Raw genomic sequence first — 25,320 nt, 5'->3', positions numbered from 1 at the left:
ACCTGTCTGGTTTTTTTACCTGTATTTTTCCCCTTTCCCTTTATTCAGATCCTTGCCTACTCCATTGCCTGTTCCTGCGTCTCTGCTTTCAGCATGAAAATCATAGAGGCAGTGGAGGCTGAAGAGATCATGAACAAGTTGCGGACGTTAGCAGAAAATAATCAGCAGGTTATAGCCACAGTTTGGACCCCTTTCTTTCATTATATTTGTTTGTCTTTTCCTGTGTATCTTTAACGCTGCACCCATGTCAGTGTAAGATGGAAATTCCTTGATCCTTCTTGGATATTTGTTTGAAAGAGTGTGATTTGAGGAGGGTACAATGAAGGCCATCTGTTTATTATGTATATTCCCTGTAACTGTTCATTACCAAAGGGTGAGACAAAAACTGAATTTATATATGCTGACCATGTTTAAGGGAAAAGCTTATATTTTCATTTCAGGATGTCTCAGCACCTTGAACCTTCTAATTAATATCTTCTTCCTAATTCTGTTCTTGAGACACTCTCTTCCTGGGGAAATAGCCTTTCTTGAATTATAGGTAAGGCAATAGTTTTGTCACGGAGGCTGAGGAAGTCACAGAATCTGTGACTTCCAAAGACCTCTGTGACTTCAGACCTGGGGACTGGGAGCTGCAGGGTCTTATCACTTCCTGCAGAGTTAGGAAGCTGTAACTTATCCCTTGCCGCCTGAAGCAGCGGGCCTACAAGCTCTCAGCCACCATGGGCAGTAGAGATACCCCACAACTCCCAGCCGCCACTGGTGCTGGGGCTACCCCGAAGCTCCCTGCCAGCCGCAGCAGCCGGGGAATCCCCGGCTGCTGCGGTGGGGCAGGGGGACCTCCAGCAGCTCCCCACTGCTGCAGGAGGACAGGGGGAGCCCCGCAGGTCCCCTGCTGTCGCAAGGGGGCAGAGGGACTTCTGCAGTGCTCCCTTGCTGCCGCTGGGGAGGAGCAGGGGACCCCCACAGTGCTCCCTTGCTGTCGGGGGGCAGGGGGACCCCTGCAGTGCTCCCTGCCAATGGGAAGGGGGCAGGGGGACCATGCAGCTCCCTCTGCCACTGTTGGCAGGGAGACCCTGGAACTCAGAGTCCCCTGGAACTGCCCTGTCCCTTCCCATTTTATCATGGATATTTTTCAGTACAAGTCAGGACAGGACAGGACAGGGCTTTTTTTCTTGATTTTTTTTATTGCCTGTGACCTATCCATGACTTTTACACAACCACAACCCTAATAGCTTGGTGTCTCAACCACAAATTCCTCTAGGGTGTCCCTTTCCACACTGTCAGCGTTCTAGGACAGCGGTTCTCAAACTGTGGGTCGGGACCCCAAAGTGGCTCACGACCCTGTTTTAATGGGGTTGCCAGGGCTGGCTTAGATTTGCTGGGGCCCAAGCCCAAGTGCTTCAGCCCTGGGCAGCAGGGCCCTTGGGCTTCGGCTTTGGCCTCCCGGCCTGGGGAGATGGGGCTTTGGCTTTACCCCCATCCACACCTTGGGCTGGAGGGGCTTGGGTGGGCTCAGGCTTTTGTCCCTCTTCCTGGGGTCCTGTAGTAATTTTTGTTGTCAGAAGGGGGTTGCGGTGCAGTGAAGTTTGAGACCCCCCGTTCTAGGATTTCCATCTAACAGATGACCAAAACAGCACCCTTTTGTTACTTCAGCATCCCTTGACTGCCCTTCTGTCACAGTTTGACTTGCTTTGCTCCAACAGCCTTGTTTCAGCACTGCTTCTTCCTCCTCGTCTAGCCAATCTCTACCAATGGGAAAAGAGAAGAAGGGCTGTCACCGAGAGGAAATGCTAACAGTAGTGTTCACAACCAAAACCAATCTTCACAATAATCAGCAGACTAGTAAATTTATCTGGAAATGGGAGGCAAATCAACATTTACTTTTGTAATCCTTTTTCTTCACATCAGAAAAGAGAGGGGCTAAAAGAGAGGCTTCTGCACCTTGGTCCCTGGGGCACTTGCTGGTGGTCTGCAGACAGTTAGCTGGTCATATGATACTAGTTCCTTCTTTTTTCCAGCTGCTAAATCACATTAAAGAAGCTAAAAATACGTTACATTATTTCATAATATCACTGTTCCACTGTAAGCAATTGCTACAGTTGCAACAAGGGTGTTGTGTAATTGTGAAGTTAGGTATTTTGTGAATGGGAGGGGATTTGGTCGAGGAGACAATGTTGATATTAAAATGTGATCCATACTGAAGAAGGTTGAGAATTCCTTGCCCTAAAGCAGAGACCTTGTCCCACAGAATCAAGGAGTAGAAACTTGCAATGAGAATCCACTGTGATCATGATGAGTGTCTGTACAGCTGCTGATGTCCTAATAGTTGCATTATTAACTCATTTGCATTTCACTAGTTCCTTCCTCATCACCAGGTTAAGGCAAAGGAGGCCTTTATGTTGCCTGGTATAGTTAAAAATATATGTGTTGCAAATAACGCATATACTTACGCACATGCTTAACTTTAAGTACATGCGTAATGCCATTGATTTAAGCAGGTGCTTAAGCTTTTGCTGATGGTGGCCTAAATATCTCTCTGAACTACAACACTTGTTCTTCAGCTCTCAAAAAACAGGTATCTATCACTTGACCTAAAGAAGTCCATTAACTGATAGCAGTAGCAGCCTCTATCCTTTTTTAAAGCCAGTCATTAGAGGGCAACATAATTCCCTGACATGTATATGTAAGGGTGCAGACTCACCCCTGCGGCGCCTCTTGCTGGTCGTCCTCAGGAATTAACTCATTTTCCAGCCAGGAGCGCCCTTGGCAGGTCAGGTGTCCTGCCTGTCGTTGACCCCGTGTCCCTCCTGGACCCTGGTGCCCTTGTCTTGTGTGCTGCCCCTCCCCACCCCGGCACTACCCCCCTTTCTCTGGGTCTCCCCACCCAGGGGAACCCCCAGCCCCTATCCGCACCAGTTACAGTCTGGCCCCTGCGCCCTGGGGCGAACTGCAGTCTGTCAGCCAATCATTACAGGCAACAAGGAGTTTGGACTGGCTGCCTTTACCCACCCTCAGGCTGCCCCTCTGCAACCCCAATATCTATGTGGGCCTATGACCAGACCCTGCATCCTGGGGAGTTGCTGGCCTAGGGCCTCCCAGCCCCCAAGGCCTTTCCCCAGCCCTGCCTAGGTCCCCAGGTGAGTTCCCCAGCAGCCAGGCCTGTCTCTCTCTCCAGTCAGAGTGAGACTGCTTAGCTTTTGGCTGCCCTGGCCTTCTTATAAGGCCTAGTTGCTCAGTTTGGGGCTTGGCCCCAGGTGCAGCCACTTCTGCCAGTCAGCTGGGGTTTTGCTCTCTCCCCAAGCCCCAGCCCTCTGCAGGGCTTTTTCAGCGCCTTCAGGGCTGAAGCGGGTGTTCACCCCGCTACAGTATACATAGACACACATCAGACCAGTACGTTACAGCATGACAGGGCTCAACATCGTAAAACTGGATGCTTCATGTAATTCGATTTCCTGAAATTGATACCTGTAGTTTTGTCTTTGTTTCAGTCAACTATTCATTTTAAAAGCACCTGCTATTTTGAATGATGATGTAGCTTGTGTTATTGAACATATCAGTGGGAAGTACTGCACCTGGAAAATGCAGGATGTTTTTCTTTTGAAAAAGGAATACATGGGCTTTTGTGAAAGCTGTTTTGTAATCTGTGTTTTTGACATCTTGTGTTTCCTGCAGACATCCGGTTTTGCTTTGGCATTGGGTAGCATAGTTCATGGCTTGTCAGTCTGTGGACATGGGAAAGCAGAAGACTTGAGTAACAGACTGCTTCCTGCCTGGATGAAAATTGTTCTTGCAGAGGTAGAGGAGCTGTCTGTCTCTCCTTTTAAAAAAAATAAATTACTACTGAGCTTATTTAATTAAGGAGAAGAAGATAGTTAAGAATAGTTTGAATTATTTGAGCAGGTGAATAGATTCACATTTAGAAGCAAGACTCTCTGCAGTCTGTTTAAAGAAAAAGCAATATTTTCTTCTTTTCATGCTTGCTCATGTCCATTCCACGGTAGGTGTGTGCGCGCTGTTTGCACAGTCACTGGAGATTTTTCCCACAGTTGTATCCATTGGGCTAGCTCTAGTGCCCTATGGTTTTGTGTGCTCATGCGCCAGTATAAAGAGCCTGCTGGCTCCGCACCCTTTCAGATCCCTCTGACCGCCTGTGACAGTCACTGGAACAGCTCCTCCTGCTTTGACAAACTCTTACTCAGTGCTCTTAGTTTAGTCCTTTTCCCTTTTTTCTCTATCCCAGTTCTTTATTTTCTCAGTTTGGACTGCTGTAGATTAGTTGTATATGCTTTGTTGGTGCTTCTCACCCTGTTAGTGGAGTTTCATCTGGTGCTGGGGCATGCCTCGGTCCCCAGGTTCGAAGCCCTGTGCCTCCTGCAGCCAACCCATGCCTGTGAGTGACCCGCACTCCAGTTGTCTGAAGTGCATGGGAGAGACTCATCAGGGACCACTGCCAGATCTGTCAAGATTTCAAGCCCCATACAAAGAACAACAAGTTGAACTCCCTCCTGATGGAGGCAGCACTTAGTCCCTCATTGGAGCCAAGAAGGTCCCACCTAGTACTTCAGCGTTGGTGTGAAGTGCTCCTCCCACCGAGTGAGTCTCTTGGCACCATTCTCCTTCACCTGTGCCAAAGAAAAAACATAAGATTCAGCTGGCCAAGAGGGGACTCTGAAGAGAGCCAAGTATGGGGAGCACAGTGGTTTGTGGTCTGAGTGAGGCGACTCCTCTGCCCCTGCTCTGAGGGTGGGACCATTGAGTTGGCCTCATATGCAGGCTACATTGAGTCCAGTCCCAGACAATCCCTCGGCATCGAGGGGCAATACGGCACCAGTGGGACTTTCAGAGATCGCCCTGACATTCTCTGCTTCAGCCCCAGAGCTGGCAGGGTTCCAGTGACAGGTGACAGCAGCAAGAAGAGACGGGGGGGCTCCCTGCAAGATTCAGGGACAGGTGACAGACTCCTGAGGGGGCCCTTCTCAGTGTTCCAGTGATAGGCAACAGCCTTGCTTGGGGGGCTTGGGTGAGCGGCTCAGGTGTCCCATTTTCTCTTTGGGAAATATGGTCACCCTGCAGCTCCCAGCCGCCATGGATAGAGGAGGAACCCCACAGCTCCCAGCCACCACAGTGGTGGGGGAAACCATGGAGCTGCAGCAGCAAAAGTCATAGACAGTTCATGGCTTCCATGAATTTTTGTTTATTGCCTGTGACCTGTCTATGACTTTTTTACTAAAAATAACAATAACAAAATCTTAGCCTTAGCTATCAGTACTGCTTTCGCCAGCAGTACAAGAGTCGGTGGTGTCATTGCTGGGGAGCAGAAGGGAGCACGTGGCCATTACTAGAGCAACTTACCCTGCCAAATGGAAGTGTTTCTCCATGTGGCCCTCCAAATGAGGCCTCTGACCTGCTGGTTCACCTCTCCAGTCTGTGCTGGAGGATCTGCTTCTTCAGAAACAGCCGGGCCTAGCCATTTCATTGATTTAAGGTACACCTAGCAGCCATCTCAGTCTTCCACCCTCCGGTAGATGGTAGGTCGTTTATTTCTCACAAAATGTCCATTTGCTTCTTCAAGGCTTAGAGAGACTATGCCTGCAAATTCGTGAACCCATTCCTCCATTGGACCTAAACCTGGTCCTATCAAGACTCTCAGGCCCTCCTTTTGAGCTGCTGATATCGTGCCTCTTGTCATACCTTTCCTGGAAGGTCACGACCTGGTCATCGGTGCATACTTTTTCATCCTATATCGCCGTCACCCAGCAGGCTAGTGATGATGCTGGATTTGGTTGAGCAGTGTTGCAATCTGCATGTCCATGAACTCTTAGCCCACCTCCTAAGCTATCGCTTGGGAGGCACCTAACGTGAAATGGACATGAGCAAGCATTCAAAGAAGAAAAAATCGTAACTAACTTTTCTGTAATTGTTGTTCTTCGAGATATGTTGCTCATGTCCATTCCACGACCTACCCTCCTGCCCCTCTGTCGGAGTTAGCTGGCAAGAAGTAACTCAGAGGGTGTGGAACTGGCTGAGCTCCTTATACGGGTGCACCAGAGGGCGCTAGAGCCAGCCCGATGGATACCACTGAGGGAAAAATCTCCAGCAACTGTGCACACAGCGTGCGCATACCTAATGTGGTATGGACATGAGCAAGACATCTTGAAGAACAATAGTTACAGAAAGGTTATTAACCGTTGTTGTTTTATAAGCAACAAAGTAATGTAAGACAGCTCTCTACCAAAAAGATTCCAGATAGTCTGTGAGAGCTCAACTGCATTCTTTATTCACCGTGAGTAGTATCTTAGTCCATGAGTAGTCACACTAAAATTGAGATTACTTATGAAGTATGGTGGTACTTAACAAAAATTAGACTGGCAAAATGGAATTTGTGTTTTGCTGTTCACTGTAAGTTTACCCTAAGTGCATATTTCATTAAGTAATAAATGGCTTTCGCTCTACTTTTATCAGCCTGTAATTGCCATCTGTATGCCCAGTGCATACAGAAGCTACACTGTGATGCTTAGATTGCATTTAGTGTAGTAGGTGGAGCTGAACAATTTTAGGCCTACTGAAGGCAACGTTAATCACCGTCATTATAACTGAATAGAGAATTGAGTGAAATGTATTCATTTATTATGCTTACAATTCCATAGTAATGATTTATCATTGTACCAAAAAATTACATATGAAATGTAATTTTAAAAGCAGATCCTAAATGAATCCTCCAAGATGGGATTTGAAGGTAAATATTATTAACACAAATTTTTGACAGTCTGTATAAAGACTAGATCATATCAGCATGTTCTTATGGATGATGCACTTCAAAGATGTTAGACTGGAATATACTGTACTGGGAGGTGCTATGTCAATGAGAAATATACTATTATTTGAGTTTGCGAAAAGGAGCAAGTCCCTGAAATGCTGTTTATTTCAGAGCCTTGGTAACATAGTTGGATCTCACGCTCTGAGGCCAGCATATGAGTTTGTTGGTGGAGAGGTATGTCTGTATAGTTCAGAATTAAAAAGAACATCTTTTCTTGGAGGAAAATGCCTTTGCTGTTCAGTGTTATGCCGCCTTCAACCCCTTTGTCATGTGTTGATTTTGCTTGGATTTATAGGGGTCTCCCACAATGCAGCGTCTGGCTTCTGTCAATGGGCTGGTTGCGTTGGTGGGTTCTGAAGCATCCATGATACAGGTAAAAAGATATAAGCACATGATACCTGTGTTTCCTTTAGAAACAAAGTTAAAGATTCAGGCTGGAAAACCGAATGGCATCACATCTCCATGAGCACCTATAACACCAGGATGGATTTTGGGGGGGAAGGTGGTGGTTAATATATCGAATAATTAAATAACTAGGCTTATTTAATAGCAAAACATTCAGTTTTCTGCAGAGTTTTGAATTATATGTACAAAAATGTATTTCCTCTGTCAGAATAGTATCTTTGAAAAGAAAATTTGGTCCTTAGGTTGCTTTCAACAATATTTGTTGTGTATGAGAGCTAAACCGGTTCCTCCACCACCAATTATGCATTTCATTGTTTTGCTTTTCCTTCAGATGTTCACATCCTTTTGTTTGTTTTTTTCCTGGCAGCTGAAATCTGAGGCTATCCAGTCCTCCCAGTTTCAAAATAAACTTAATGAAATCATCAGAACCCTGACTCAGGTGAGAGGATCGTGTCTGTCTCCAATAATGTGTGATGTGCACTGTACTACAGTACCTTGCGTGGAGGATCCAGATTTAATTTTTAAAAAAAAGTACATTTTTTTTGTGTCCAGTGTGCTGTTGCAGCACAGAATGAAGAGACTATCATTAATGAGACTAGCCTACAAATTCATGTCCAATAATTGCCTTCACAGATAGTCAGTTTTTCTGGGGTGATTGGTCTTCAGACAAATGCAGCTTGGCTTTTAGGACACCTTCATCAATCCAGTTTGTCCTCAACCCAGAACAGAACGTCTGGTAAGATGCTTTTGTTGTTGTTTAAGAATACGTGACAGGCTTTAGAGGGAGGTTCTTATGCTAGAACACTGCACCCATGTAAAATGAAAAGACAATCTTTGGCTCTAAAAGCTCCTAATCCAAGGGCACCGAACCTGCAAGTTGTAACATGCAGTCAGATCCTTGTATCCGTGCAGAGCCCCATTAAAGTCAGTGGTGTTGAGTGCAAGGGTCTATTCACATGTTTTTGCTTGCAGAATCAGAGTCTAAGAGCTCACAAGCTAAGCTGTTCCAGTCCAATCTGTATTCTCTAGTTTTAAATTTACAACATAGAATAATTCATAATTGTTTTAAAATTAGATTTGTGTAGGAGGACCTTGATCTATGTTTCATAACTGAAATATTTATACTGTGCTCTGAGAGCTAATTGGATTTCCAAATTTGCTGACTTCTTATTTCTGCATCTTTTTCCCTTAAATATTTTAAACATTTAAAAACCAACCAATACAAAGAAAGGAAAATAAATGAGATTAATTTTTCATAACTGTACTCCTAAGGGTGAGCTATTCTCTGATTAGCTAAAAGGCACAACTAATCTGCCATCTTAAGCAGTCCAGTAAGCTATTCACAAAGGATGAAATTCATCTCTGTGCAGAGGGTCAGCATGAGGGCGATGCATCACTTATGTCCCACTTAAGCCTACAAGAGCGCTTAAGTGAGATTTAAGTGGTACATAGACTCTTTACTGGCCCTCAGTGCAGGTGTGAATTTCACCTAATGGTATGGAGTGACCAACTATAACTGCACCAGTAATCCACCAGGTAAATGATTGCAGGGCAAGATGATTGGTGGGAAATATAATTCAGTAGAGGGAGCTAAGTATAGGCCATTAGTTTCAACCTGACTCAAGTTGTGAATGAGTCAGTAGCATCAAGGAGGAACACATGTGAACACCACAAAAACAACCCTCAATCCTCTTGGCGGCAGTCTTGGCAGAGAGGCCAAGGACTTAGTGGGTGTGGAGGGTAACCTGTGCTATTATCCTTAGCAGTGTTCCCTACAGGTTAGGATAGAGACATATAAACTGAGGTGTGGGGAGAAGTTTACACACCACAATAGCTTTTTAGGGGACAAATGAATGAATCCGTTCTTCATTGCTGGCAGTCCAGCACTTTTCATCAACACTAAATTCACATGGAAAGAAAGATGGGCTAGGGGGAAGCCAGTGATAACATCTGCATCAGTCTTTTGATCTAATAGAAATAGTCACTATCCGTCTGTTAACCGAGGATCAGTTCATAAATACCTAATTTTGCCTTTGAATTTATAGGGTAGTTGGAAATTATTATTTGTCCTGCCAAGTTGCTGGCTTATTTCATATTTTTTGTCTTCACAGTGCCTCCAGACTTCAGCTACTTGCCTGAAAACAGCTTTATCAGGGCAGCTATTGACTTTGCCATTGAAGGAGGAAAGAAAGGTGAGATGGAGCAAATTCCATAAAGATGTGATAATGTGCTGCTTCTGTAAAATGTGATTTGACCTATGTTTTTACCTGTATAAACTATAAAAAATCACTAATGAATTATATTAAAAATAGAAATTTCAGTCAAAAATATTTTAATATAAGCCATGTCGGAACCTTGTTAAATTTGTGTAGAAAATCAGAGTAGAGATATGACCCAGGTAGTTTTTACTACAGCATAGCTAGTTGAGGCCAGCTCTCAGCTACCTGTGCCTTTAAGACTCCAGTCGGAATTTATATTGAGTTAGCGATCTTGATGTTTAAAAAAACAATCCACACCTTCTTTGCAGTGAATACAGAGCCTTCGACTTGGGCTTGGGTAGAAGTCAAATGAGGGCTAGAATTTGGGTTGTAGATGTCTGTTAGATGGAACTAGGGGAACTGGTGGCAGAAAGTTTTGCTCTGTTCCGAATTCTGGTGCCGATTTCCTGTGTGAATATGGATAAATCATGCAATCTCTCTGCATCAGATTCCCTGCCTGTAAAACGAAGACAATAATTACTCACCTCAGAGAAGTGGTGTAAGGCTTAATTTATTAATGTGTGTAAAGTGCTTTGAGAGTCTTCAATGGGAGTTGCTGTAGAAGTACACATTTTAATTTATTTTTATTCATTTCATTAATTTTAGATTAGCTCCCCTTCAGCAGAAACAGAAGAACACTTCTTTAGCAGACCATTCTTTGTATAATCCAACAACTGCATTCCAAAAAGTTTGCAGCATATTCAGCCAATTGCAGGCAATACAAATGGCAGAAAATTTTTAGGTGCTTTTATAATGTCTTTGTCTTTCATTACAAATTGTTTTTCACTCCAGTATGTAATATTATAAATTCACGTCTTATGCTTTTATATTCCTTGTTTTGGTTATTTTACCCAATTTGCTCATCATGAAATTCAGATGATAATTGGTTGTTCTGTTGCAGGCCCTGAATCCATTCCCCCTCACTTGGTGAAAGTAGCTTTGGCACCTATAGCTTTAGTTGGAGAAAGCTACCAGTATCCACCTGTGAACTGGGCTTCAGTTCTTTCTCCTTTGATGAGACTAAACTTTGGTAAGTTTAATGATTTTTATGAGTCCTTTGGATCATTTTCATGTGACTTATGTTCAAAAGATCATACTGTCCAGAGTTTTTTAAAGAGTCTAGATTTAACATACCCTAAAGTATGATTTTTGTGTTTCTGAGCTTATGTTTGCAAACATTCCCTCTTAAATCCGAAGTTCTGGAAATTATGAAACTGTCATTGTGGAAAGCAAAGCCCTTGCCAGATGTAGAAAGATCTGTCAACTCATAGCAGGTTTTGCTGATATTTTTGCCTGATGTTGTGTTCTTTCAATGAATTCTCTTAAGTTATATATAGAGAAATTTGCATGAGCATTTTTCATATTGAACCAAATTGTCCATATTGCTCTCAGTATCTGAATGGTGCTTTGAATGTGGAAACTTCTTTAACACACTGGAAAAATTGTGTTATTGTAAACCTCAGAAGTTCCAGAAGAAACAGTGCATCCGTTTAGTTCCTTCATTTTAATTGAATTTAGATGGCATTTGAGACTGCTCGGTCTTTGACAGATAAACTCTTCTCATTGTACCTGGGTAGCATTATGGAAGTTAAATATATGCATAAAGAAATGAATAGATACCCCCTTTGTATGAGTAGGTGGTTCATGAGCAGTGCTGATGTTGGGCTACAGAAGCAGAAAGCAGAGCAATTGTATTTTAGCCTGACATCCAAACTGGAAATGTGAAACCCTGAAGTAATTTTCAAGAAACATGATCATGAATATTTTTGTGACACATACTGAGTCTAGTCATAATAATAGTTATTCATGAATATTTGGATGACAGATGGGTATTTGTGAATATGGTTATGAATCTTGAAAGTTTCACACATTCTAACATGAATGATTAATTCATCCATAAACTGATAACAAAAACAGATTATTCTCCTGTTTTAAAAAGTTCAGTGCTGCATTCATGGAGCAGAAACAATACTATGTGATTTAGGATAGGCATACCTCACAACTACTGAATAACAAATAGCTTGTGTGAACAGTTTGCAAACAATCTATAATCTGTAAATTATTAATCCAAACTATTTGGTGAATGCTTACAAATGACAAATAGTTTGGGTACCAAACAATATGCTAAAGAAAAGGCTAAATTTCTAGGTCAAGAGTCTCAGAATCACAAGCATAATGTTAGGCTCCTAAATCCATATTTAGACATTGAAGTTTATAACCTTATTTCAGAAGTAAAACTACTCAACAGCATCCATTGCAGTCAACTTTAGGCTTCCATTTTTGAAAATATTGGCCCAAATAAATAAGATTAATAACAAACGGTTCCACTTTCAAGTATTCTGGAAATGTATATAAAGCAAAGTTGAATTAAGACTAAGCTTGATAAGTTTATGGAGGGGATGTTATGATGGGACTGCCTACAATGGCATGTGGCCCATCAGCGACTGCCAGTAGCAAAAATTCCCAATGGCTGGAGATGTGACACTAGATGGGGAGGGCTCTGAGTTACTACAGAGAATTCTTTCCCAGGTATCTGCCTGGTGGGTCTTGCCCATATACTCAGGGTCTAACTGATTGCCATAGTTGGGATCAGGAAGGAATTTTCCCCTGGTTCAGATTGGCAGAGACCCTGTGGCGGGGTTTCGTCCTCCTCTGCAGCATGGGGCACAAGTCACTTTCAGATTTAAACTAGCATAAATGGTGAATTCTCTGTAACTTGAAGTATTAAAAGCATGATTTGAGGTCTTTAGTAACTCAGCCAGAGGTTAGGGGTCTATTTCAGGAGTGGGCGGGTGAGATTCTCTGTTCTGCAATGTGCAGGAAGTCAGACTAGATGATCACGATGTTCCCTTCTGACCTTAAATCTGTCTAACTTTAAATGTCAGTATTAAATTTGAAATCCCTGTCCTTCATGTGCAGCTACAATAGAATGAACTGTTACGAAAGCCATTCCATTGTGCAAAGCAAACTCCTTTCAGATTTTGATCTTTATCAAGGGACAGACAATTTCGGATTTTTGGGGAGCCTAAACAGGACCCACTAATTAGGAATTCAATAACTAATTTAAGAACTCTATTCTTTAGAAAGATCCCCTACACCCAGACCAGAAGAATGTCTGTGCCCATGCTCCAACAGCAATAACAATGATTCACCTGTAGTTCTGCAAAGTTGACATTTACACTGGTGCACAGCATGCTAAATGTAAATGGAGCAGAACAGGCTGAGCTTAGCAAAAAGGAATATCAATCCTTAGTTCCTCTTCAAGGGGTTCTTTAATAGTTTGATTATTCTCTCCATTTAGCAAAGAACATTGATTCTTTTTATTCCCCATGTTCACATTTTAATGCTTTTCTTCTCAATTAAATTTGAGTGAATGCCATATGCTTGGATTCTGGACACATCCAATGGTAATAAAGAAGTTACATAAATAGAGAGAGAGGTCTGCTCTAAATGTTACCAGTGGTGTCACAAGAAACACAACATATTTCTGCTAGAATAAAAACATTTACCTTCGTTTTTATTTTTTCTGCATTATGGGCTGAGAACAAATTGAAAATTAAAATAATTGCATTGTAAACTGTTCACTTTCTTCCCCTTTAGGTGAAGAGATTCAGCAACTGTGTATTGAACTTGCAGTGACCCAGGCTCAGTCATCTCAGAATGCTGCAATGCTCCTGGGGATGTGGGTCATACCACCTCTAGTTTACAGTCTTAGCGTATGTATGATATCAGCATTAAGCTCCAGAAGGCTTATGAATCCTCTGTGTGCTCTTTTCTGTGTACAAGTTTCCTTACACAGGACAGCACATCTTAATCCTGCGCATGTACATGCTTATTATTCCAGCCCTGCATTTCATCCAAACACAAAGTGACATATGTGCAGAATTTTCTAAAAGTTTTGTTACATCAGCAGATGGCTTTTAAGGGCTCTCTGAAATTACTTATACCAGAGACTTCAAACTCAAGGCAGACTTGAGACCTTCCATCACCTATCTATCTATTTGTCAGTTATTCATCTTGCTTTCCTTCTCTTCTGTAATGTAATCTTTGTTAGCATCAAAATTGGTGATATCCTCAGATGAAAAGTGGGAATCAAGTTGTGGAAATTCAGTATGGGCTCTACAAGGCCCCTGGCAATGCATGAAATTAGTCCTTCAGAAATCCTGCAAAATTCCATATCAGCCTTAGGTAGGGTGAATAATGTAGCTCTGATGGAGCTGTGTTGATCTACATCAGCTGAGAAGCTGGCCCAGAATCGTTAGAAGAAAATTAGAAGAAAATCCTGCTAGTTTTAGTCTATGATTGTCCAGTTCTCCATGGTTTAGTGAACTGGTAATCCGTTAGAGTTGGTAAAGATGTTAAAAGTTCTGGGATTTGGTTTGGGTGTTTGTCACCAGTAAGGAGAAGACTTGAGTTTGAGCCTTTCATTTCTCAACAGAGTCTGCAGGCCACAAGGGCAGTGCATTCAGCTCCAGGAAGTGTAAAGTTTAGCATCATCCTGAAAATTAAGAAGCAGTCTTGAAGAGGTTTGGAGTACACTGCTTCTGCACCTCTCTGCCAAAGAATTGTACTGGGTTGTGCATTTTGTGTAGAATGGGCCAAGAGTTCTGCTGGAAGGCCACAGTCGTACTCTGCCTGATAAGACACAATCCTCAGTATGTGAAAGAATCTGAGGAAAATGTAACAGATCACAAGTGATTAAATTACTGCTTCAGCTAGTGTTCCTAGGCACTATGGTAATACAAATAATAAATAATAACAATATTAAAGAAGTGAGAGAAGCATCTATAGTTATTTGGGATGAAAAAAATTCAAAAGTGCTTCAAGTCCCAGTGACTTCGGCACTTTTGAAAATTTTACACTTTCTCTATAGCTGAGGGACAATGGAGATTTCAATCTAAAACTAAGAGAAGGTGGAGTGCAATTTTTTTAGCATCGAAGAAGAGAGAAACTGAGTCACTGGTAAATCTCTTTTACTTTCTGCTATAAATCATATGGGAAGATTAAGTTCTGTGTACTGTACTCTAGAGCCATTTAAAACTTTCCAATTTTGCCTCTAATATAGTAACTCCTCACTTAAAGTTGTCCCAGTTAACATTGTTTTGTTGTTACATTGCTGATAGGGAACATGCTTGTTTAAAGTTGTGCAATGCTCCCTTATAAAGTTGTTTGGCAGCCACCTGCTTTGTCCACTGCTTGCAGAAAGAGCAGCCGGTTGGAGCTAGCTGGTGGAGGCTTGGAACCAGGGTGGACCAGCAGCCCCCCTATCAGCTCCCTGCTCCCCTAAGTTCCCTGTGTGGCAGCTGGCCAGCAATTCAGCTGTCCCTCCCCCCACTGCTTTGTGCTGCTCCTGCCCTCTGCCTTGGAGCTGTTCTCGGGAGCCTCCTGTTTGCTGTGCGAGGGAAGGGGGCTAATGTCAGGGTGTCCCCCTCCCCCCTGCTCCTGCACCCCACTTACCCCATCTCCATGTATGGGGAGGGACCACATGACAGGGCTCAGGACGGAGGGAGCTTCCTGGGAGCTGTCTCAACTTGCTGATCTACTTAAAAAGGCAATGTACTTAGAGTGGGGTTAGCCTACTTAAAGGTGCAATGTGCATCTCTCTCACACAGGGTGTTTGTCTCTGTCTCTGTCTGTCATGCTGTCTCCCCTCCCTCCATTCGTCTGCCTTGTAGAGTGTGAGGGTACATTAACAACAACGGGTTAACCCTTGAGGGCTCAGCCAAAAGCTAGTTCATCATTTAGCAGTAAGGCATTCCCTGGGAAATAGCCCACCCTCTGACTTCACCACCTCAACCAAGCTTCACAATCATCATCACTGTGTAACATAAGAACATAAGAACGGCCGTACCGGGTCAGACCAAAGGTCCATCTAGCCCAGTATCCTGTCTACCGACAGTGGCCAATGCCAGGTGCCCCAGAGGGAGTGAACCTAACAGGCAATGATCAAGTGATCTCTCTTCTGCCATCCAGATGAACAGAGGCTAGGGACACCATTCTTACCCATCCTGGCTAATAGCCATTTATGGACTTAGCCACCATGAATTTATCCAGTACTAAATTGTTTGTTTAAAACTTGTACTCTGTGTGTGTGTATATGTATGTATATATATAAAATATAATCTTTTGTCTGGTGAAAAAAAATTCCCTGGAACCTAGCCCCCTTTATTTACTTTAATTCTTATGGGGAAATTGGATTTGCTTAACATCGTTTTGCTTAAAGTAGCATTTTTCAGGAACATAACTACAACGTTAAGTGAGGAGTTACTGTAACTAGTTAATGTTACCTCAATATTAGTAGTATTCCCTATACTTAGTAAAAGGAAGCACCTTAGGAATAGTGAGATAATGGTGTTAATTATCTAAGGTAGGAGGAAAGACTTTGAGCACAACCAATGTCCAGTAATGCCCTGTATTTGCCCTTCAGATGAAAACCAGGAAATATCTTTTTACTACTTTGCCCCTATGGATGAAACACGTTGCAGAAGACAAACTGCAGACTTTTACTGAAGTGTTTTTAGTACAGCATTTTGAAACAAAGAAGCACCCAAAAAATCCTGAGCTTTGCCAGAGTATCTTACAGGGACTCAGCCAGGCTATGAAACTTCCAAACCCTGCCCAATACTGCTGGAATCTTCTGTGCCAGGCTGCAGAGAAAATATTTGAGCTTTTGCCGGAAGAGATTAAGGTAAGAGAAGTAAATATTCACATTCTAGTACAGAATTTTTAAGGGTTTGTTTTTTTAGGGTAGGGAGGGTTTAGGAAGCAAGGCTGGATGGAGGGATAAAAAAGCCACTATAAGATGTTTGCCCGAGTTTTCTGCAGTTGGCAAAAACTTTTTTTTTTCTTTCATGATATCTGCACTGAGCCATTGGATTTAAAATTTGATGCAGGAGTTTTGGGTAAATAATCTAATACCATACCGGTGAAAAATTCTTCAGATATTCTTTAGAATATGGTAAATTGTAGTGGACTTTGCCTAGCAAATAATTAGGCAATTAAAAAAAAATAGAATTTGTACTGAGGTAAAATAATTGTTGAAATGGAAGCAGAGAATAATCGGGAAAAAAACAATTTTAACAGAAAATTTCTCACAGTGACAAATTCCTTGAGGACAACAAACAGAAAATACACCAAAGGAAAAGCACTTTTCTTTAGAAATTTCCAACTTCTTATTTTGTTGAATGTATTTCATTTTACTATTTAAGTCCACCATAAATGCAAAATAAGTGATATATTTTCCAGCTTCATTTTATTTAGAAACTTCATTAAATGATCCAAATGAATAAAAAGGCTCCTAGGTTCTTCATTACTTTAATGATATTAAAATACAGTTATCCATGTATAAACACACACTTTTTTTTCTTTTTCCAGAGAAGTGAAGTGGAGATGTATATTGAGGTAGCAAAATGCCTCTCAGAAATGGCAGATGCAGAGGTTGACCGGATTGCCCAGTTCTCTAAGGTAAACGTGTTTCATTCTAGACTTCTAGAACTCTTCCCAACACTTGTTCATGTGTGGGATGAAGACTCACTGTATCGTTTTACACGTCACATAGAATATTTTAACACCTCTCAAATACTGATTAATGTATCCTCACATCAACCCTGTGTGGTAATGTCATTACCCTCCATTTACAAATGGGAAACTGAGGTAATGGGGAAAAACTCCTATTCACTTCAGTGGGCTTTGAATCAGTCCCTAAATGGCGTCCTCCAAATTCAGACAAGTCTGAAGCTGGGTCAGTAACAGACACTAGGTCTCCTGAATCCCAGTCTAGTATTTTAACCACAAGACCACCTCCCTCTATACATTAGCCATCTGATTCTTTAAACAGACTAAATACAATGTCGTAACCCACTGCATCTGAGTTCATGAATCCTGGACACTGTTGCAAAATTGAAAAATTGTATTGCAATTTTTTTATTTCACACTTGCCAGTATTATAGATTTTTCACACTGTATTTCAAATGTGTTCAAAATATTTTATGGCGGACAGGATGGCTGAGGAGGATAATGAAATATAAAACTTTCCAACTCCAGATCACTCGCTCAAATAGAGTTGAGATTGATAATGATCAAAAGTTATGATCTGGTGATGAAGTGACCTCAGTGGAATGAGTTGGTGATCTCAGATCAAGCCCCCTTATATGCAAGTGTCCATATCACATAACCACCATGGTACCCTTGCTGGCAGACTCTGTTGAGCGCAGTCCAAGAATTTAAACAGGCTTTTGAAACTGAACTATCCTTTCACTATGAGGTTAGTCCCTTGGGGTCAGGATGAAGTCACATTGGAAAAGCAGCGTGAGAAAATCTGCATTGCTGCAGCCCATGTTGTTCCTGTCTTGTGCAAATAAGACTTAAACAAGGGTTGTCATATTGACCCCTTCCATAAGCATTAATCATTGTTTACAAGCATAAGCACAGTCTGATTGTACTGACTTACATGCATTTCATGTGCTATTATATGACCCCACGTGATATGTATTATATACTATATCCTGTCCAATCCATTTAGCCTCCCCCCACTCCCCAAAAAAAGAAAGAAATCAGCTGGCTTAATGATTGAAGGATTCCTCCCATCTCTGTACAGAGGCATGTAGTATCTTTTACTGTTGTCACCCAGGAAGAATGTTTTACTTTAATCAAGTTTTTGTTGCTTTTACAGAACAATATAGAAAAGGTCACTTTCATCAAAGTGTATTTAGTTTCTCAAGGCCGACTGTCTTTGTTGAGCTTGAATGATGTGATTGGTATTGCGGTAAGATGCCAGCAGAAAGAAACTGTTGCATGGATGTTGTTTCATAGTTTCTACCATGCCCAAATTGTAAGCCATGAAAACACAGGTAAGGCCACACTGAAGGAAGAAGTGAAAAAGCTTAATGAATCTGCATGAATTATTTTAAATAAAAGTTTTGGTCCAATCAAGTCTTTCTAGGTGCGTTATGTATTATTTCTGAAGTATTATAAATGGATGTGAGGATTTATAGACCAAAAACACAAGGTCACTGCTCTCCAAAATTTAAAGTCCAACTTATACAAATACAAATGGATAGGAGTTTAAATGGAAAGGACTTCAGACGTCATCTGTGTTTGAAGGATTTGCAAAAGTGCTGTATTTGATTGAAATAAGGGAGGTTAATTAGTATGTAAGAAGTGAGATGAATGAAAGAAAATACAAAACTAAGAGTAGCAGGAGATGATAAAAGGAGCAACTGAGAGGCAAGTTAGGAAGGAAGGGAGTACACACCCCCAATACTCACGCTGAAAGTAGTTGGTGTTTTCTTTGGATAAAGAAGGCAGGGATGTGTTTTGAGTTAGCCAGGTCTGATTGATTGATTGATTGCTGAAAGGTGTGTGATTGGTCTTGGTAGCTCTTACAAAAACTCAGTGAGGCAGTTATAGGGAAGGAATGTTATCGTTATATTGAATAGTTATATGGTGGTATGCCTTTGGGTACTGGGAGGCTCCTTAAAGCACTGAGACTAGTTGATTAGGCATATAGCTACTGTATTAATTTTATTGATTAAATCTGCACTGGAAGAGGTTTTACACACCACTTCTTATACTCCCCAGATTCTTTCCCAACATGCACTGGACTCAACACAAAGCCTGGATTTATTTGATTGGGGGTGATCTCTTCTGTGTTAGTGTTGGAATGTCATGATCAGGAATCTATATGGGATGCCCACGGAGCAGATCAGTGATATCTGCAGGATGGAATTATTATGAAAGATTATTTTTTCATTATCTTTTTCAATGTATTGTTTTTAGTTTGCTAGCTTTAGGGATTGTTATAGCCACATTGTCTGTGTTATAATGTGCATTCCAGCTGTTATTATTAAGGTGCCTATATGCCTTTTGGCATAGGCACACAAAAATTAAATGTTATGATTGTTGCTATTATTCCTCCCGTGGCTTGCTGTTTGATTGCTATGTTGTTTCCTGGCACTTTCTTTTTAAAGAAGAAGGAGTATTTACTATCATTTATGTAAGACAATATTCTTGTTCTTACAGGAGTATTGAAAAGAATGGACTGGCTGTTAGAATTGATGGGCTATATCAGAAATGTTGCTTACAAGTCAATACCTCTACAAAATCTGGATCTTAAAGAGGTACATGCTGTGAAAATATGTAGCTTTCAGAAAAAAATGGTTTCTAATGTAATTTATGTCCTTTCCAAGGAACAAGTATTCCCTCACTTTTTATCTTTTAGAATAATCTCCATTTATCTCCATAAGGAAAATCACTGATTGTTCTCAAAAGGTTTTTAAAATGTACATATATTTAATGTCTCTTAAGTAAGTCTAGCACCTAACCTGTGAGAACAATGACAGAGAATGAAAGAAAACTGTATCATGTAGAACTCTATACACTTGGAACTGTTAAAAGGAAAAGCTCCTTTATAGTATGTTAATTCATCTGTGACATTCATTGTCCCAGTAGGTCAGAGTACTGCAGCGGCATTTTTTTTTTTTTTTACAAGGGTTGAACAGTTCAGGGCTACTGATATTATTTGTAGTTATGCTTGCTGAGATACTTAAATCTCATGCTTTGGGGGCATCATTTGATTGCTGCAGACATCAGAAAGGAGCCTCCTCCCTTGCTATGTAGCATAGCACTATTAGCCATGTGCAGTATGGAGGTGAGCAAGTGGCTAATCTGCATGGAACAGGATGCCGGCCTTGCTGAAATGCCTGTCCATAAGCATTATTTTCCAGTATAGATAAAAAAATGAATAAGTGCATTGCTAAAGAAGTCTGGTTCCGAATTGTTTCCATTTGCTTCCCTTGCTTTAAGGATTGTAGTTTTAAAATACTGTTGTACTACTTTAAAGTACAAAAGCCAGACCATTAAACTGCCTTTAGTCTTTCTCTCTCAAAGTTTGAGTATTCAGTTGCCTAGGATTTATCCTGGAGAATGAGATGTCATAACATTTTTTTCTTCTTTATTATTTAACTAATGAACCAAACTTGTCTGTTTCCTGTTTAGGCTGTAGACTTCCTGTTGTGGATATTTGCAGCTTCTGTGGTTGCCTGGGCTGACCATGCTACTCCACTACTGCTTGGCCTCAGTGCCAGCTGGTCGTCATGGAAACACAAAGAAGTATTGCCAGAATTGTCTGCAGATGATTTTGGCAAGCATCCAATTGAAAAGCTCTCTGTGCAGGAGACTCTTACTCTCCTTCCAAACAGTGTGCAGCTTTTGCTAGCTAAAGATCCTTGGAAAGAACAAACACAAAAGGTAAAGCTGCACATAATTTACTTTCTAAAGGCCTGATCATGCAAGATGCTAAGCACTTTCTGAGGGTGACAGATCACCCTCAGTTCTCAGTGGAGTCAGCTTGGGTCTTATGTGAGGCAGCTGTTATTTCCTCTATATCTACTGCATCTGACTTGAGCTCTCATTTTTCTTTATCGCAGCCAGATAGGACTTACTTAAAAACATGCCCTTAAATAAAGTAAGATGCAAGTTGATAAAGAACACTTAAGGGTTGGGTGTTTAACATTAAGTAGGTTTACTTGGGGGGGAGGGGTGTGTGCATGTGCATACTTGCTCCTTCATATGGCTAGTTCGGCATGCAAACATTTAGGGGCAGATCCTCTACCAGTGGACGATCTCTCCTCCCTCCCCTCCACCTCAGTTTATTGTGCACATCATTTACTTGCAAGCCTAATTTAGGCATGCATAAGCGTGTTTGTGTGATTGTATGTGCCTAACTTGGCAAATCTGGCTTGAGTTTCCTGTAATATATATAAATGGTGACCTCTGTACGTTGACATTTAATTATTTTAAACAAACATGTATGTATTAAGGACTGGATCTTGTCTTCTTTGCATGCACAAAACTCTCACTGAAGTGAGTTTGGAGGGTGTGAAGAATGCAGAACTAGGCCATTAATGTGCAAATTTTTAATTAGGTTTTAATAAAGCATTTGAGTCTGTGCCTTGAAAAAATAAACCATCCAGATACATCTGAAATATTGTATTCTCGTCTAGGCAACATACGTTACCAGAAAGACAACAAAAATTGGAGGAAAGTCAGAAAAAAAGTGATTAAAAATTATCTGGGTGCTGAGGGCATTGACTTTGGGAAGTCTGGCTAAGGCAGGGGTCAGCAACCTTTCAGAAGTGCTGTGCCGAGTCTTCATTTATTCACCCTAATTTAAGGTTTTGCGTGCCAGTCATACATGTTAACGTTTTTAGAAGGTCTCTTTCTATAAGTCTATAATATATAACTAAACTATTGTTGTATGTAAAGTAAATAAGGTTTTTAAAATGTTTAAGAAGCTTCATTTAAAATTAAATTAAAATGCAGAGCCCCCTGGACCGGTGGCCAGGACCCAGGCAGTGTGAGTGCCACTGAAACTCAGCTCGCGTGCCGCCTTCAGCACACGTGCCATAGGTTGCCTGCCCCTGGGCTAAGGGTATGTCTGTGCAAAAAAACAAACAAAAAAACCCACAGAAGCAAGTCTCAGAGCCAGGTTCAACTGACTCTAGCTTGTGAGGCTAGCACTGGGGGCTAAAAATATCAGTGTAGATGTTCTTGCACAGATTGGAGCCTGGTCTCTGAGACCCATTCCCTTTGCCAGGTTAAAGAGACCAGGCGCTGGCCCGAGTGAGAACATCTACACTGTGGTTTGTTTGTTTTTTAGCCCTGTAGCGTGAGCCTCATGAGACTGAGTCAGTTGACCCAGGCTCTGAAATTCACTACTGTGGTCTCTTTTTGCAGTGTAGTCAGGGATGGCTCTGTTTTTTGCTGCCCCGAGCACGGCAGTCAGGCGGCCTTCAACGGCACGTCTGCGGGCGGTTCGCTGGTCACACAGATTCGGCGGCATTTCTGCGGGTGATCTGCCAATCCCATGCCTTTGGCATACCTTCCGCCAAATTGCCACCGAAGCCACAGGACCGGAGGACCTCCCGCAGGCGTGCCGCCGAAGGCTGCCTGACTGCTGCCCACACAGTGACTGGCAGGCCGCCCCCCATGGCTTGCCGCCCCAGGCACGCACTTGGTGCCTGGAGCCGCCCCTGAATGTAGTTATACCCTTACAGACTGATAAAGGAGAATGAGTGCAGATATTTGGAGATGAATTATTTACTGTGCTTGCTATGCGACAAAGTAGTATAACTGGGGATAATGGGATGAAGGGAAATGTCCCCAGAAGGCAAAATTCAGACTGTCAGGCAAGATCTTGTGACAGTATGTTGTAGTAGGATATATTAAGCGGTGGAAGATTCTTCCAAGGGAAATGGTGGAAACTGCATTGCTTGGAATATTTAAAACTAGACTGGACCAAATATTTGAACATATACTAAAGTGACCAATTCTTCATTGACGGAGAGAGGCACTGAGTGACATCATGTTTTTTCCATCTCTTATTACTGTGATTCTCCAGCTTCTCTCAATCCACCCCAGTTCTGCAGTGTTTTATTTATTATTTTGCATGTCCACATTTTTAATTGGTGTTTTGCGTGAGCAAAGTTCAGAACTTTATTAACTGTTTTCTTAAGCAATTTTGTATATTTCCAAAACACAGTGTCAGCATGCCTTGCAAACAAAATATCAAGTCAGCCAAATGGCTCACTTAAAACACTGCTCCTTTTTTGCCCTAATATCTGTCCCATTCCACCCAAGGCTGATGATTAAAAACTTAAGTAGCAGGTGTGCAAACAAATAGCCTTTGAAAAATAATTATAAAATCTAACATTCGACAGTAACTTTTGCCCTTTGACATGAAAGCAGGCTTTAAGCTGAAATCTAGTTCTAAATCTGTTTTACACCTGTAACAATTTCTAATAGCTTAACAATGATTTTTGAAAAAAATATAAACCTAGCAACTCTCATTTTCTATTTGATTTTTTTCTCTGCACCAATTCTGAGTTACTACTTTATAGATTTAATAGTAAGACACTGAATATTATATGTCCACGTTAGGAATGAACAGCAATATTCACCAGCCACCAAATAAATGATGTGTTGGGAATTCACTGATCAAAGACCAGTATCATAATAGAAATAGGCAATAGTGAGGGCTTGCCTCATTTACATACTGCAAAAAGAAATAACTTTGATAATCACTCAGATAATTCCTGTACTGTTGTGTTAAATTAAATACTAATGGATTGTTGTAATGCAGTGAAGGGCAAACTCTAACTTGGGTGGATTTGCCATTCAGTCCAAATATACTGTAGCTAAACTTGAGTAGGGTGCATGTCTTAAGCCAGTTTGGTCAGAGAGAATTTGTGGTGTTCTGATATGGACATTCTTTTAATTTACAACGGCTATTCATTTTAATCTTAGTTTGTTGACTGGCTGTTTAATATAATGGAGAGCCCTAAAGAAGTGCTATCTGAATCCTCCAGAGACATGTTGAAAGGTAATGTATTTCTGATACTGTTTATTCCTGTATTTCCTTCAGCACAGGAAAACAGCATTAGTCTGTTAGGCAAAATGTTTGTAGGTTAACATATGTTGATGACAGAACTACATATTGGCTTTAAGATAACCTCCACAAGCAAATAAACATTCTTCTCTTTTAAAATCCTTTTTTAGATTGTTTGATCCCTCATTTTATCTCCCACTCACCAGATAGAATGTGTTGCTCTCAGTTTTAGCATAAAATAGCATCAAACTCCAAAAGCTTTGTTAATGTCCAGTTAAGATTACTGGCATATATCAATGGCTTGAGTACATGTTGTTTTTAAGGAAAGTTAGAATTACAAAAAATATATATTTTAAAAAACTTCAAGTGTTAGTGCAAGCTTTGTTCTGCATTTCCTAGTGTGTCATTGTTCTGGGAAGACCAGTAATCCAATCAGTTAATGTGGCCTTTAATCTTTGACAGCCAGTTCAAAATTATTTAACCCTGTGTAACCTGGCTAATCCTAAAGAGTGTAAAACTGCTTCAAGACTAACCGTTTTCCTGAAGTTTTTTCAGTGTGCACCCGGGGATGCTTTTGCAGGGACAGGGAAGTGTTTGTAGTGGCCACAAACAGGTTGGGTCTCATGGGAGGAGCAAATTGTGATATGACCAACCTGCCCTTGCTAAAAATGAGACACACTTCCTTAGCTAATCCCTTTCATAGTGTCCTGCCATTCATATGGAAGCAACAGGGGGCTTGGGGAGTAACAGGGAAGAGCAGGGAATGAGGTGGGATTATTAGCAAGAGGAGAAGGAGATGGGAGAAAAGTTAATTATTATTATTTTGTATTGTGCTTGTGCCTGGAGACCCTGGCTCAAATACCATCCCACTTGTACTAGTTTCTGCAGAACCCTGAAAACAGCCAATGAAAATAATATAGAAATAATTGTGATACAGGTGATTCTTGTATTTTACTATACAGTGTGTACATAATCATGTGACCTGTCCTTGTTTTCTCAGCTACACTTCTGGCTTTGAGGTTTCTACCAGAGTTCAAGAAGAAAGCAGTATGGACTAAGGCTTATGGTTGGTAGCCATAAGACAACATCATTGTCGTATCTGACGGCCCTTAATACTGAGAGAAAAATGCATAGCAGAAATGTTCAGTCATCTATAAGTGTCATTCCAAAGAAATTTTATACTATGAAGTATTATGGGATTTTCTTCCCAGGGATTCAGAGAGTAGAAAAGTCATTTGATTTGACTGGTCAGTAGGCCGGCTCCTATCCTGAGCTGTCTTGGCCTGGTATGAGGACAAACTTTGGGCTACATTTTGAATGTGAGTTAGAAATCTGAATTTCAGAGGTATTTAAATAGTGTAGTGAAAGCTGCAGACAGCAGAAAGCCGCCTTTCTGTAATAGGTGGAACCTTTATATGAATAAGTGAAAAAATTAAAAACGAATCTTGCAAAAC

At 41.4% G+C, this 25,320-nt stretch overlaps 1 protein-coding gene across 3 annotated transcripts in view; it reads left to right on the top strand.

Moving 5' to 3' along the window:
* FOCAD (focadhesin) overlaps nt 1-25,316 on the top strand; it is a 190,689-nt gene extending 165,373 nt beyond the window's left edge. For all 3 annotated transcript variants that reach the window (XM_045020370.1, XM_045020372.1, XM_045020371.1), the window contains exons 30-44: nt 49-168; nt 3,673-3,795; nt 7,113-7,190; nt 7,590-7,661; nt 7,856-7,958; nt 9,334-9,414; nt 10,382-10,510; nt 13,081-13,196; nt 15,908-16,168; nt 16,855-16,944; nt 18,152-18,329; nt 19,501-19,598; nt 20,476-20,727; nt 23,785-23,860; nt 24,867-25,316. In XM_045020370.1, the coding sequence (XP_044876305.1) occupies nt 49-168; nt 3,673-3,795; nt 7,113-7,190; nt 7,590-7,661; nt 7,856-7,958; nt 9,334-9,414; nt 10,382-10,510; nt 13,081-13,196; nt 15,908-16,168; nt 16,855-16,944; nt 18,152-18,329; nt 19,501-19,598; nt 20,476-20,727; nt 23,785-23,860; nt 24,867-24,940 (1,851 nt within the window). In that variant the 3' untranslated portion in view covers nt 24,941-25,316. The remainder of the gene's footprint in view (nt 1-48; nt 169-3,672; nt 3,796-7,112; nt 7,191-7,589; nt 7,662-7,855; nt 7,959-9,333; nt 9,415-10,381; nt 10,511-13,080; nt 13,197-15,907; nt 16,169-16,854; nt 16,945-18,151; nt 18,330-19,500; nt 19,599-20,475; nt 20,728-23,784; nt 23,861-24,866) is intronic.
* Nucleotides 25,317-25,320: the final 4 nt, after the last annotated feature.

Source organism: Mauremys mutica, chromosome 6 (assembly GCF_020497125.1).
Source record: "Mauremys mutica isolate MM-2020 ecotype Southern chromosome 6, ASM2049712v1, whole genome shotgun sequence".
Taxonomy (NCBI): Eukaryota; Metazoa; Chordata; order Testudines; family Geoemydidae; genus Mauremys; species Mauremys mutica.
Note: the sequence above shows the minus strand (reverse complement) of the source record. Positions and strands in the feature narration are given on the sequence as shown.